The following is a 16,287-nucleotide window of genomic DNA, read 5'->3' on the forward strand; positions in this document are numbered from 1 at the left end:
GTGATGGCAGAAATCAAAATAAGAGGCCGAAATCTTAACAACTTGAGATGTGTTCCTAATAACACTTTGTCAATTTAAAGTGAAGATTTAGAAAAGGTCATTGAAAATGAAACCTGGCAAATGAAAAAGCTGTTATGCCAAAGACAAATATGTTGTTTTCCTTTTTATATTTCTTATGCTAAGAAGACCAAGTTACTATTGATTAGTATTAGCTACTCAACTTATAACTGATAGCAAAGTACTGACAGTAGTAATACCAAATATTAAAGTATGTCATCATAATAACTTGCTTTATTTACAAAATGTGACATCATTTGCATAGTTTTGAATCATTATGGAAAATTGGCCCACTGTATGCAAAAGCCATTGCTTCCAGTTTTGCTACATCAAAGTTTTTCTTTCTTGGTCTTACGGATAGATAAAGATAGAGATGGTGTTGGGGAAATAGAGAGATCATGAAAGATAAGGTAAAAGACCAAAATAGTTAAAGCAGTGATTTTCTATTGGTAATACATGGCTCTGAAAAGAAGACAAATGGAGACAAAAGAGACACACACCTTTAGATTATGGATTGGAGAACAACTAAAGTACCATGGGCTGCAAGAACAAATCAATGAATTCCTGACAAAATAAGACTGACTTCTCCACTAAGAAATGAGTAGCAAGCGGAGAATTGGCACATTATGTTAAATGGTGAGATACTAGAGAGAGGAATACTATGCTTGGCAATTAAGGTGGTCGAATGTATAAAAGACTACAGAAATTGTTCCTCCAACAGCTACTAAGTTGAAACAACAAATGTTTGTCCATGTAGTTGCCAGAAATAGTACAAGTTGATGAAATTGATGGCTCCTGGGATATGATATTCTTCTAAGAGATCTGCATCATCTTGTCTCATATGGCATGCAAAAAGCCATTTTGATCTAGTGAACATATGTAGTGTTATGCAAATTGAAAGCCAGTTTGGTGATTAAAGTGATGTCCAAGAGATTGTGAGTTGTAGTCCACTTTAGGCATGAAAAACTGATTCGGTATCTTAGGTCAGTCACTCTCAGGGTTATTCTTATAAGGAAAATAGGAGGAGAAAGGAATATTATTTGTGTTTGCCTTATTATTATAAAAAATAATAAATTGGGATAAAAATGTTGAAAAACTGTAGAGCATTTTTTAAAATAGTCCAATATTTGTTTCAAAAAATGCTATTAAAATAATTGGCTTTTTAAACAATTAAAGTACATCCTTCCAAACAGGAGAGAGCATGAAAGATTTTATTAAGCTGTCACACTGTATTTTGACAGTATACAAATTAAACATCTATTCCCAACAATTTGATTTCAAAAATTCATTCATAAGAAAACTTGTGGTTAAAATCAACAGCTTGTTGTTACAACTGAAAAGAATTGATGACAGTGTTGTTGGAAATATGGCAGGTTTTACTTGGGTAATTCACTAAATCCTCTATCTTCCAAATAAATCTAGCAGATTTCTAGCAGATCAAATTCCATTGTCATTTATAGCTTGTTGTGAAACGATTGTCACAAATAGTAGAACTGTAGATCAGAGGGCAACCAAAATTTAAGTAATATAAAGTGATGTTGTTATTCTGAAAATAATAAATTTAGTTGAAATGGTTTTTGAAGGAGACTTTTGCTTCATGATATTTGCATTACTTCCACCAATTTATGTGGCTGTACATCCGAATTTATAGATGCAATTTCTATGCATTCTTATCTGGGAATATTCATTCAGCTCTATAAGACAACACATACATGTACATACATATATATATTGTATGTAGATATGACACATGTATGTATATATTATTTTGTTTTGTTTTTTCCAAATTTGGGCCTGCCCAACTCCAGGACCATGTTGGATAGCTTAAAAATTAAACACAAAATAAAAAGTAAAGTATATCAAGAAAAAGAGGACAGCTGACTAGAAGCAGAAACAAAAATATGAAATAACAAAAAGAAAAAAGTCAAATAAAATCAAACCATTCTAATCAATAATTGCCTGGGGAAATAGCTATGTCTTTAGTACTTTGCATAACATCAAAGAATGAAAGCACCATGAATCTCTGAGGAGTGAATCATTCCACAGTGCTGGACCCATCACTGAAAAGCCATGCTTCTTGGGTTCCTTAGGATAATAATTCATATTTTCATTCTTATCTAGGTAGCTTACAAAACACAAAACCAATAAAAACTTTTAAAAACATATCATAGACAGCCTGGACTAAAACAAACATGACAATAAAAAGAAACCACAACAGCGAGCCTCTAAACATATTCCCTTGGATCTGGACCAGAGTTGGTATAAAGGATTTTCAGGAATTCCAGGAGACCTGGAGCATGCCGATTCTAATTGACCTCACTAGATAGGTAAACACATATAGAGACAAGCCACTCCTTAAATAACCAGGTCCTATGTTATGAGGGGTTTTTGGTGCTCTCTGAGTTTGCTTGTTTTCTTGCCCAAACTAGTTGCATTACCCAAACTAGGTTATATCATCAGTGCTAGGCTTTATAGTGATAATCAACACTTTGAACTGCACCCAAAAACCAACTTGCAAACAGTACAGCTCATGAAGCAATGAAGATATGTGCTCATACTATCACTGTTCATGCCATTGTACTCTAGCAATGTAGCTCCATGTAGAATGCATTATAATAATTCAGTCAGGCGAGACCAAGGCATGAATATCTATCTGAAGGGCCAGGTAGCTTTAATTATCCAGGAGACACCTGGATATAACAAGCTTACAGATCTGAGGATTTTGTCCACTTCCTCAAGAGTTACAAACTCATGACAATCTTACAAGCCATACATTGGGCATATCATCTGGACCTGTCCAGTTGGAGTTCCATTATTCCAAGTGACAAATAGCTAAACTATAGATAATCTTGGAATATTCAGCACTTTCTCAATCCCAGTGATGTTAAGATAAAACCATCAACACTTTTTGATATTCATTTATCACTTTCTTTTATATTCAAGTAATGAATTTTAAAATTTAAATTTATTATTTTTCTAGATTGTTTTGGCACGGATAGCTCCAGTACATATTCCTTAGTACTTTGGTTCAACAAATTCTGAAATAAATTATTTAAGATAAATTGACTGTATCAGGTGATTTAAATAAAGCAAAATTAATCATTTAAAATGCTTTGCAGGTAGTCATTGTCTTAAAACTGCTTGTTTAACAACTTTTTGGAAATAGATAGCTTCAATTTATGATAGCCTGAAAAAAAGGAAAAGGTGGCTTATGGCATAGAGTACTTCTAAACATTGTTCAATGTTGTACTGCCCCATGTTAATACATTTAATACAGTTAATACATTTTGGGTGCCAGGTCATGTTAATACATTTTGGGTGCTTGGCCATTGGCTCACTGTTATTACCACCTGCATCATCTTGTGACCATGATTTTCAACATTTTCTGCTGCTTTCCAGCATTATTTGCCAGTGAATATTTGGGATATTGATTCAGATTTATGACCATGTGATTCACTTTAGAAACATTGTAAAAATGGTTAACCTATGCTTGATCTAGACAACTAAATTAGAAAAATATCACTTTAGAGGATTGTGATTGTGTATGTATGTGTGTTTGTGTGCATATATACACACATACATGTATATGTATACGTGTGTGTGTGTGTGTGTGTGTGTGTATTATGACAATGAGCAAACAGCTCCAAATTTAAAGAATATGGATATGTATTTTTCAATGTTTTTCCCCTTATAAATCTTTTACTATACATATGTTTAAATTTTCATGTGAATCATCCCATGATTTCTAATAAACAAATAAAGTATAAAAATGAGAATCCTAAGGCTCCACAGTTTGCTCAAAGTGACAATCATTACAAATATGTCAACAAATTATTAAGGGAAAATGGAGCCAGTTAGTGATTCTATTATGCACAGAAAAAAGTAGAATAAATATCCTTTATGATTTCCATTTCACAAATGCATTGTTTTATTATCATTAATGAAAATTGAAACAACAGGTAGTAGAATACTTCCACTGACCTTTTCAGTATTGCACTGTCAGTGGCCTCTTGAAGGATGGTTAGATGCAGATTTGGAAAATCCATCACTAATAATGGCTGGCTAGTAAGATAATTTCTAGAACCATGACAGATATACTCAGTGTAATGCAACAGCAACCATAACAGCAACCAACATTCTTCCCTCGATAAAAGAAAATAAATAAATCCAGTAATCCATGAAGGTTGTTCCCTGTCTTAGACTGCAAGTGGATAAATCTTGAGAGGCACTGATCATCCAAATATTTTCCTTTAAGCTTTCTGCAGATACCATGGATGCCTAGAATATGCCAACATTTCCTGGTTCAGAAGATTCTTTGTCCAATAAAAGATGAAGGAAAAAAATGGTTTATCCACAGATCAAACACAATAATTGTAATCCCATGGCTGCTGGGGAGAACAACAGTATTTCCTTTGTTTAAGCGCAGTATCTGGCAGGAAACACAGCTTCAGAACTTGAATGGATGTTTTATAGATACAAGTATATTACATAATGCTGATCCACATATAAGTATATTCCAGGAAGCAATTTGTTCCAGGCTTGTTCTCAAATGACGACCTGTCATTATTGTAGGTTCCCTCCTTGCAACACTATTAGCAATCTTTATATATCAAACAGTGCTGCAAATCATTATTATTGTTATTTCAATGGCAAGGAGAAGTAAAAAAGTGCAGTTCTTCAATTAAAGTGCATGGATGAGGTAAACTAATTTCAAGAGTTTAGAGTTTATTCAGTACTGTCTCAAACTGGAACCATTCTGCCATGCATTTGTTGCATTTGGGTCCTCATTGCTTGGACGCTGTTCAAAATCTTATTCTGGTGTGCAATGGCAGTAATTCCGATTCTTGCCAGGTCACTACATGAATTGAAAAAAAAAGGAATGAGCCAAGAAATAAGAACTTTATGCCAAATATGCATCTATCATTATCAACAACAAATAAATAATAATGAAAATCAAGGTGAATTTTTATAGTTTCTTAATGAAATGTCCCAGTGTATTGTATTTTATGTTTTTTTGAGGTTTATTATAATATAAAATACAATGAAAATAAAAACTAAGAAAAAAGGGGGTGAATGCAGATTTTTTTAAAAAACACTGGTTAACTTCTGACCTAATTACCTATCATTTCCAGCGTGGTAAAATGTTAATATAGCTTAAACTTTTTACATTATCTATAATTATTATGAACTCATTCTATTACTAAATAATTATTAAATCTTCAAATTAAATTCTAAAATCTCATTTTTTTTCTATTTCAAGCATAAAAACCAGAAACAATATCCCATGAATGTCTGAATGTACTGTAGAAAGTATTTTCAAATTATATCCATTTCAATATTCCACAATTAAAGGTATATCAACATTCTAATCACTGAATAAATTTAATCTGATTAAATACAGTTTTATACTTTTTTTGGTTAATACTGCTGAGTACTTACTCCTGGTTCATATGCACCACAGCCTCTAGGGTAGTATAGCTGGCAGCTGTGAAGTTATCTTTGTATCGTTCCATTTTAATAGCCTGAAGCCAATCACCAACAGAAACTACACCTGAGAATTCAGGAGAACTTGGATCCAGCAAAGCAGTATTAGGCCTAGAACCAAATACAGACACATTGTTTTAATTAACAAGGAAAATATCTAATATTTGGGCTTGTTGGAGAAGACTTTAAATTTGTGAACTGTTGAAATATATACAATTCTTATTTTAAAGCAACAATTAACACATTAAAAATAAATAGAAACCGATCCATGTTGAAGCTGTAAGAGGTTTTGATGCCTAATGGAGGACAGACATTTCCAATTCAGGGGTACAAAAAACAGCATACATCCTGCTAGAGAGAAGTTCCCTGAGGATGGGTTCCAGCATGAATGTGAAAGCTCAGAAGACAAAACTTCTGATCCTGGTGACTGACCCAGATTGGATCCTGCAAAAAAACTCTTCATTAATAGTACAAAAGAGATTCGAAGGGTGAGAATGAATTGTGAATGAATTAAGTTCACTCTCATATAGCTCCTATCAACCATTAAAAAAAAAAACAATCCTTCACCACACACACACAAATGTTGATTTAACACTTCTGAAATATCAGTGATGAAAAGTATGGCCTTTCATATAATCTGGAAGTGCAGAACTTAGAAAAAGCTTCCATCAGGTCTCTTCCTGGCCACAAACCACAACAAATACTTATTATTATTAAAATGAACAAAAATTTAGTGCTTTTATTTGTTTCAAGCATGGGGAATCAAAGATTGCAAGTGTCTTGTATGAGAAAAATATTCTTTTTAATCTTTATCTTGACCAGTCCTTTTCGATAGTCTTAAAAGAACATTTCTTTGGTAGTCTGCATTGTGCAAAGCTGTACCTAAACATACACACCCATTCTTTTCAGGATATTTGATGCTGGTGTTAAAAGGAATGTCATAACAATAAGCACCGAAGATCAGATTCTACATGACAGGAAAATAGTCTGATGTATGCTTATCAGAAAATTGGAATCAAACATTGCTGATAGAGATTAACATCTGATAATATCCAGGCCTTCCCTTTTAAATAATTAAATAGTGGCAGGTGGTTACACTTGTCATGGTACAGGTGCAGTTAGAACAAACTGGAACAAGAAGATGGCTACTTTTCTGAATGTAAAATGAGAATGATTTTTTTTCTTTAAAATAACACACTTTTCCTTAAACGTATCTTATGACCATTTAAATTTAATATTGTTCATCCCTCTACTCATTTAATGCAGCTGACTGAACTAATTTAGGGCTCTGGAGTTTCCCTTGGGATAAAGATATGCGTTACTTTTTGGAATGTTTTGATTTTTTATCACCTTTTCTCTCTAGCGAGTCATGTCATCTTGTTCCAGGGGACACATGATTGCTTATGTTCTTTAAGAAATGCTCTGACAACATATATTAAATTTCTATTAATCTCAGCTGAATGCAAAATCTCTGTATTTATTCCCATGGCCATAGCAATATTACTTCAGAAAGAATTATATTTAAAAATTGTATCACTATTACTTATGTTAAAAATATGATATGAAAAATTGGAGTTTCCCCAAAAATACTATATTAGCTATGGGTTGGGTCCAAAATATCTGATATACAAATGGTAGTTTATGTTCTGAGATACTGGTAGGATAGGACTGTAAAATTTTGAAAATTTTAGGTGAGACTAAAGAGAACATGTTTCAATCTAATTCTGAATTATACTGAGCCAGGACTCTATTTTAGCTGGGTATAGTCTACTCTATTTGAATAGCACTCATGATTTGAAATTAATGTTTTTATCAGCCTTGAAGAGTTATACATAGGTTTGATCCTGGAATGGTTGCATGAAAGAGGATCTCATGTTCTGCTACTGATGTAAAAGTATGATTTGTGAGTGGGGAACTGGAGGAGCTAGGGATTGTAGGCTTGGGAAAGCCTTCTGCCAACTCTTTTCTGTGAAATTTAACTTCATGTAGGTTTCTAACATAAGTCCCAATTTACAGTGATAGGTGAATAGAGCAAATTACAAAGTATCCCAGCTGCATCCAAGGAGGCCTACTACTTTTTTTGCTTGACAGGAAGAAAAGAGCATTTATTCAAATTGCTCCATCAAAAGGCCATCAAATGAAAAATTAACAACAGAATTCTAAATGTTAATCTTCTAAAGTCATCAGTTTTCATGGAAAACCCTTTCAGATAAGCCAGTTGCCCCCAATTTGGTTCCCATCGGATATCTTTGTCTGTAAATTTCATTACATCCAGCCAGTTCAACTAAAAACTATGTTGGCTGAGGATGGGTTTGTAGTATTACATCAGATTACATCATGTTAGAAAAGGGTAAACAAATGCTTTTATTTTTAAGAGTTGTCATCGATGGCCATTCTACTGATGGTTTTGGCTGGCTTCTTTCCACCCACTGCTCTGGACTCTTTTATATGGACTTCCCTTCAGGCAAGCTGCTCGAGACAATTTCATTTGGGATGTGTGAATAAATCTGCATTCCATTCTGCTTTCTGTATTTTCCATTCCACTGAAAGTATTACAGATTATTCTGTGCGTGCATGTTTGTGTTGGCTGGAACTAGGATCCTTTCTATATAGAGAATACACCCATCTATTAGATACTTTCTGTAATAAAAAAAAATCAGGCACAGCTAGCCAAGGCAGCTACTTAGATTTATCTTAACATAATTATTAGATTCCTGCCTGGACCTTGTGTCCATGAAAGAACCATTGAAACAGGATCCTAATTAAAATACACATACAAAATTTATTTTAATATTGTGGAAATATAAACAGTAAATATATAAATAAATTAAGGTTATTTGGGGAAATATATCTACCATTAAGTATATATACTATTTTATACTGATCAAATATAAGTAACCTGAAACTGAAACATAATTCAGTTTAGCACAACTGTTGAGCTGAATTACAGTTGGCTGTCACTACCAGTACTTTCCTTCATCTATTACCATTAGAAAAATACAACTGACCTGGAATTTTCTGAGCCTGTCCTCTTCAAGCTATTGGGATTGCGGATGAGTTTGTCCAACATGTTGACAATCTGTCCAAATTTAGGTCTGTCACTACGTTCTTTCTGCCAGCAATCCAGCATCAACTGATGTAGAGCAATGGGGCAGTCCATTGGGGGCGGAAGCCGATAGCCTTCTTCAATGGCTTTAATAACCTGAGAAACATAAGAAAACAATATTTTAGGCGACATCTTAATGCAGAGAAGATAAAAAAAGCAAATTTCATTCAGTTTTGGCATCAATCAAACATTATGTTTAGATAAGAAACCCCTCAATACATTCTTATTTAGTCACTTGTTGTGTTAAAATAATAGAGTAATTTCATATGAAATGTACAGATAATAAACATACGCAAAATATACCTTAAAATTAGGATTAGAGGAAAAATGGTTAGATAACAATATAATGACACAGCACTTTTTAAAAGTTGTTAGTTTGTGATAGAGGTTTAACTGTTGTATTTCAAACTGGCAAGAATGACATATTTATGAAATGGATGGCTATGTAAATTTGGCAAGTAAATTTACTACAAAAAGGTAAAATAGAGGACATGTGTAACTACATTCTAGTTACCTTGTTGGTATAGTTATTGGGAAAAATGTATATTTAAACAATCTATTTGTGAAAATTTATAAAACAGTATGCATCTTGATAAGAGCCACTTATTAAGAAGTCATATATGACTTAATATGATCTAAACATGATCATAACTTAGACAACTTTTATTGTCACTTTGAAAGTACACTAATCAGCATTTTAATACATTAAAATGAAATTTCATTGCACACAGCTCTCAAAGGGTCTCCACCTCCAATATACACTATATAAACATGACAAAATAAATACATAAAAACAAAATTATGCACATACCCACATATATTATATAACACAGAGAAACAACAGTCTAGTTTGGACATACATGGTGACAAAAATGAATCTTGTGAGTTTAACCAAGCGGGTGGCATAGGGAACAAAGCTGTTACAGAATCTGAGTTCTGCTAGATATACTTTGAAACCTCCTCCCAGTAGAGAGCAACAGAAACAGACCATGAAATGGGTGTGTGAGGTCTCCAACAATGTTTCGAGCTCTAAACACATAGTGCATATAAGTAGTATCCTGAATAACAAGAAGTGAACTTCCTATAATCTTTTCAGATGTCCTTACCACTCTCTGAATGGACTTTCTCTCTGAGGCATTGCAGCCACCAAACCAAACAGTGATGCAGTTTGTTAAAACACTCTCAATCCTGCCTCTATAAAAAGTGGCCAGGACAGAAGGAGAAAGATGTGTTCTCCTCATCCGACACAGGAAATGCAGTCGCTGGTTTGTTTGCCTCACTAAGGATAACATGTGGAGAGACCAGTTCAGATTGTTAGTTATCTGCACCCTCTGATACTTAATACTGTTGACCATGAAAAGGAGGTGGTATACAAAATAGCACAATGAGAGAAAACTATACTCTATTAGGTCTAGAGATGACTGAAGCATTCTACTCAAGGGAGGATATCAAATGATTCATGACTCTGTTCTAGCCTCGGTATCATTCAACATATTTTATAAATGTCTTGGTAAAACTTAGGAAATATGATTATCTAATTTTTATATTATCTAATTTGTGGATGATGTAAAAATTGGAGATATAGCAAACACTAAAGAGACCAGGATTGACAAGTTAGAATAATGAAATTAACAAGATGATTTTCTATAAGAAAAATATAAAATATTTCATTTAGGCAAGAAAAATCAAAGACATGATTATAAGATGGGCCAGATCATATTGGACAGAATTACAGCATCAAGATCAAGAGAATCCATTGTTCCTCCCTATTTAGTTTTGGTTGGAGTATAAAGAGAATAACTGGTTCAGTCCTGGGCATACATTTTAGGAAGGAGATTGATGAATGGAAGCATTTCCAGAGGTCAGGGCCCAAGATGATGAGGGACTAGGATAAAAATGAGTTTATGAAACTCATTGGAACCATTTTATATGTTTACCCCAGAGAAGAATGTGGAATGCATGATGGCTATATTCAAATACCCGAAGGGCAGTCATATAGAATAGAGGGCAGAAGTGCTCCAGAGAACAAAACATTAAACAATGGACTTAAGTTACAAGGAAATTCATTACTACTGGGCATCAGAAATAATTTCCAAATATTCAAGAGTTTTCAACAATAAAACAATCCTGAAAAATGTGGACTCTTTTTTTGCTAAAATACTGTAGCAGAGACTGGTGGCCATCTGCTTCGGATACCAGAATTGACGATTTGATAAGATACTCTCCAAAGTCTTTTTTTAAAACATCCTCATGTTCTATGATTCTATCCTGCCATAGAATTTTTCTTCTAAGTCTCAAATATTCCCCTCCCCAAGAAAGGGCAATGGAAATGTATTTTAAGGATTATAGCTATTACATTTTTTCAGCGACTGTATTAAAAGTATTGTTGCTCCAGGGATCATTGATCTTCTGGATGCCAGTGAACCTGAAGAGATCAACATATAACCATATAGATTCTAGGAACCAAACTACAGTTCAACTGTTGTATAATGGTTTGCATCAGTCTCCTGTTAGTAACACCTGGGTCTTTTTAACTCACTCATATCTGTCTGTCATGAAATGCAGGAGTGGAGTAATTGCTCACTATCCTGTACCCCAAAAGGCCAGCTGCAAATTATGCTATTGTGGAGTGTGTAATGTTATAAGTGTGCAATGATGAACTATGGCGATATGATCTCAAACCAGTTTGCATAAAAATCACATAAACTCTTCCATACATGCATCTCATTATCATATTTGCATATTTGGCAAAGCTAATGAGAATAAGCTCATGAATAATCGAGACCCAGCTCCCAACTGCTGGGCATGCCTAGTTCACAATACTTCATGCCATCACAGCTGGCACTAATGGGCACTCTTGCTAGCAATTTTTACAGACTGAAGAAAGATTAATTGGCCACACACATTGATTCACACAACCTTACAATTTGTTTCACATGAAGGGTAGTTCAGGCACAATGGCTAGCAATGTGTATTCATACTTCTACTGGCCACTAAACATTAAGAGAAACAGAGAATAGTACTGTTTTCCAGGTGTCTAGAAACTGCACCCTATTCATGAAAATAAAATTAATAACTTTTCAGGCATTATTTACATTAAAACTAAAATTTAAAAAGATGGAAATTCTCTCTTCCCTACTGTCACTAGCAAGCATGTTCTCTATCTAAGTGACAATTCGAATGTTATAAGGGTTTTTTTAATTTCTTCTGGTAAAGGACATTTTTTTCAATTCAATTTTTATTATTGTCATGGATCAGCACACACAAAAATTAAACATTAAAATAAAACAAAACTGTACAGAAGCAAAGAAGCACAAGGCATGGTAATACAGTATATTACACTTGGTGGTGAAATCAATGGGTGACCAAAGTTTTACTAATTATACAGACAAAACTTAACTATATTAAGGAAAACTGAATTATACTGATCCAACACTAATAGTTTTTCATAGAAATGATCAGAGTTTCCAGCACATTTAATCAGATAAGATTATAAAAGTCCCTATACAGGGTGAAATACAACAGGACATGAGCTGCAGTTTCAACGGCTCCTTGTCCACAACTCTGGTAATGGGCATTTGGGAAAAGGCATTACTGAGTCTGTCATCTACACTCTATAACTGTCAGGTTTGGCTCTGCAACCAAATAAGACAGATGCAGACTTCAACAGATAATTAGAATTGCAGAAAAAATAATTGCTACCAATGTGCCTCCATTGATACTGCATGAGTCAAAAAGAGGCCTCTGGATATATCTACAGATCCCTCACATCCTGGACATTAATTGTTTCAACTTCTACCCTCAAATGATGTTATTGAGCATTGCACACCAGAACAAGACACAAGGACAGTTTTTTTACACACATGCCATCATTCTGCTAAATAACTAATCCCCACAACACTGCCAAACTATTTACTAAGACTGTATTACCATTACTCTTCTCATCCTTCCTATTACCTATTTCCTTCTACTTATGACTATAACCTCTTTGCTTGTATCTTTATGATATTGTTTTATTTAGTTTCCTAGTATGATTTTGATTGCTTATTTAGTATCCTATGACTATCACTAAATGTTGTATCTTAGAATAACAGAGTTAGAAGGGACCTTAGAGGCCTTCTAGTCCAATCCCCTGCTTAGGCAGGAAATCCTACACCTCTTCAGACAAATGGTTATCCAATACCTTTTTAAAAACTTCCAGTGTTGGAGCATTCACAACTTCTGGAAGCAAGTTGTTCCACTGATTAATTGTTCTAACTGTCAGGAAATTTCTCCTTAGTACTAAGCTGGTTCTCTCCTTGATCAGTTTCCACCCATTGCTTCTTACCTTACCCTCAGGTGCTTTGGAGAATAGCTTGATTCCCTCTTCTTTGTGGCAGCCCCTGAGATATTGGAACACTGCTATCATGTCTCCCCTAGTCCTTCTTTTCTTTAGACTAGACATAGACAGTTCCTGCGACCGTTCTTCATATATTTTAGCCACCAGTCCCTTAATCATCTTCATTGCACTCTTTCTAGATTCTCAACATCTTTTTTACATCATGGAAATCAAAATTGAATGCAGTATTCAAAGTGTGGCCTTATCAAGGCATTATAAAGTGGTATTAACACTTTACATGACCTTGATCTTATTATTCTTGATCAATGTATTTTTTATGTACAGTGAGAGCTTATAAACCAAAGACAAATTCCTTGGGTGTCCAATCACACTTGGCCAATAAAGAATTCTATGACCAGAACTGCATGACCATTCAATTAATCTTGACATTCTTTTAATTGGACAATATGAACAAAAGGACAGCATTAAATCTACTTTTCTTGTTGATAAGAATTTGTGTTTACATGTTTGATACATGTTTTCCACATTAAATATAGTTACTTTGTTTTTTCTGAGTTAAAAGCACTGGATCATCCTGTTCCAATACTGTCCATTCTGAACATCCTACTCTCTTAAAATCCCTTATCTTCAAAGTATGTGCATGATCTTATACAGTTATTTTATGTTTTATATCACTAAGATAAAATGTGTCCCTTTCTATATTTCACTTTTGAAGGATATTAAAAAGACAACTGACTGATCTGATAAAACATATTTATAAACTGTAACAACTTTTAACTTCTATTAATGGGTAATTGTTTTAAAATTAGTGTAGTTCCAGTTGATGACCAAAGGGTTTTCTGTTTTGTATCTCAAGAGTAAAGCAAGCAAGAAATGTTGTGTTTATAAATCAATCTGATAATGCTTATTTCTTATCTCACTGGATTTTCTTCCTTTTAAGATTGTTCTGTCATATTGCAGTTGCATTCAGTCTCATTTAGAAAAACAGAAATGTTGTTAACTCTCACTTGGAATGAAGTATTCCAGATGTTAGAGTAAAAAGAACTTATATAATCTACAGAGGTTAATTGACTAAAGCTCATTAATGTATTTCAGAGAGATATCTTCTGATGTTGTTATTCCTCAAACATTTCCCGCAATAAATAATAATAAAAGCACCAATAAAATTGTCAGCTCAAAATAGGAGCTAAATTCACATTAAGGTCAAAATATCAACAGAAAGTTTGCTTTATAGATATAATAACATATTTTCAAATGAAAAAAGTGATAGAGAATATCAGCAATTTCATCTCCACAGTTTAAAATGCTTTATAAATGGAAACATTTATTTTTTGACGCAATGTGTTCCTCCATTCTTATGGTATGATTACAATATGTAATTTCCTATATGTAGACCTATATAATATGTTGCAGATTCTCAAGCAGCCAGATATTTCAAGTTTTCTCACTTATTTCTCTATCTGTCCACATTTTTTCTTCCTGTATATATGCTGTAAGGTGTGAAATATTTTTTAAAGAGTAGGTGTATGGATGAATTAATTATTCCCCCCCACCTCTATGTGTGTGTGTGTGTGAGAGAGAGAGAGAGAGTGATAACATCAGTATTCCAGTTGTTTATATTCCTTAGATATAAGGAATATAGATCTAGGCTGATTTTCTTAGATATAGGCTGATTTCTCTTTAACTTTTTTTAAAATGGTAAACCACATAGGTTCACTGTGGAGGTGGATAGCCTTGAAAATAAAGTATCACATTACACTAAATAAAATGATTATACTATATAGCCTCATTCATATTCAATTCCAACTCCATGGTAACATGTCATAAAAAGCAGTTCCCTTGGAGATAACAGACACTTACATCTTGATTGGACATATCCCAATAAGGTCTCTCTCCATATGACATCACTTCCCACATGACAATGCCATAGCTCCAGACGTCACTAGCTGATGTAAATTTACGATAGGCAATTGCTTCTGGTGCAGTCCATCTGATAGGAATCTTACCTCCCTACAAATAAATCAATAGAAGCATTTATACAACTGCAAATATCTTAGGTTTGTTTATTCATTTATATAAGCTTACATAATGTTCCAATTATATTTGATCTTCATAACTACTTTTACAAAGAAACAGGACATTAATGAAAAGATAATACCCGTCCATCCACAACTACCTCAAAAGACATAATTTTTCTGTAAGCAAAAGAAATTTGGAAGCAAGCTGACTTAAGCATGAAAACTTCAACCTCTTCATCAGAAAGAAAAGAAATAGTTTTCTCATCTTTGTGGTTACCTCAAATGGTATTTAAAGTATGACATAAGTATATAGGCATGGAAGATGTAATACAAGTAGCTGTCAACGTATGATCACAATTGAGCCCAAATGTCTATTGCTAAATGAGACAGTGAATTGCTAAATGAAATTGTTAAGTGAATTTTGCCTCATTTTACAACTTTTCTTGCCATAGTTAAGTGAATCATTGCAGTGGTTAAGTTAGTGACATGATTATTAAGTGAATCTGGCTATCTCACTAACTTTGCCTGTCAGACGGTCACAAAAGATAATCACATGATCCAGGACATTGTAACCCTCATAGATTTGCTATTTAAATGACACAAAACTGTTTGCTCCTTTTAAGAAAAATGCCCATAAAGTTTATGATTTCTGCATTTTATAGAATTCTGCTTTTATACTGAGCTCTCTTTTTTATTTATGAATAGGAAAAATTAGGTGTTGTTTTCTGGCATGGACGCAAAATCATGAAATGGTCTTATATTGCAATAGCGTTTGTGCTTTTGTTTTATTGTTTTGTTACTAGTATTGGTATTATACTGTACTGTGTATATGTATTGTATATGTCTGTCTGTCTGTGTGTGTACACAAACAAAAATGTATTGATTTTTCTACTTCAGCTATATTAATGTATTGTCGAAGCTCTCTGAATCAGAGTTGTTTCCTTTCAAACATTTCATTACAAAACTAGGTAATATCAGTGATGGGATTCTGCCAGTTTGCAACACTTTGGAGAACCGGTTATTAGCAGTTTGGTGAACTGATTGTTGGAATAAATCGTTAGGGCAGAGAACTTGTTGTTAAATTATTTGAATCCCACCGCTGGATAATATCATCAGAGCTGGAGTGCTAGCTGTTACTTAGTTTGGTAATGAAAGGGCTGCAAGAAAACAACCAAGCTCAGAGAGGTTCAAGGATCCCACAATTCAAACCTGAGCTACAAATATTCTTCTTCTGTCAGTACATTAATCTGGTAAACTCACAAAATATGGTTTTATAAGGTTAG

At 33.8% G+C, this 16,287-nt stretch overlaps 1 protein-coding gene across 4 annotated transcripts in view; it reads right to left on the reverse strand.

The window, feature by feature from the left end:
• EPHA4 (EPH receptor A4) overlaps positions 1-16,287 on the reverse strand; it is a 171,982-nt gene that overhangs the window by 3,136 nt on the left and 152,559 nt on the right. For all 4 annotated transcript variants that reach the window (XM_087933199.1, XM_087933198.1, XM_087933200.1 and 1 more), the window contains 4 exons: positions 14,847-14,996; positions 8,550-8,743; positions 5,497-5,652; positions 4,039-4,912 (listed from right to left, as the gene is read on the reverse strand). In XM_087933199.1, coding sequence (XP_087789325.1) covers positions 4,798-4,912; positions 5,497-5,652; positions 8,550-8,743; positions 14,847-14,996 — 615 coding nt within the window. In that variant the 3' untranslated portion in view covers positions 4,039-4,797. The remainder of the gene's footprint in view (positions 1-4,038; positions 4,913-5,496; positions 5,653-8,549; positions 8,744-14,846; positions 14,997-16,287) is intronic.

This window comes from Pseudonaja textilis, chromosome 4 (genome assembly GCF_049901715.1).
Source record: "Pseudonaja textilis isolate UNSWEBS1 chromosome 4, rPseTex1.2, whole genome shotgun sequence".
Lineage (NCBI taxonomy): Eukaryota > Metazoa > Chordata > Lepidosauria > Squamata > Elapidae > Pseudonaja > Pseudonaja textilis.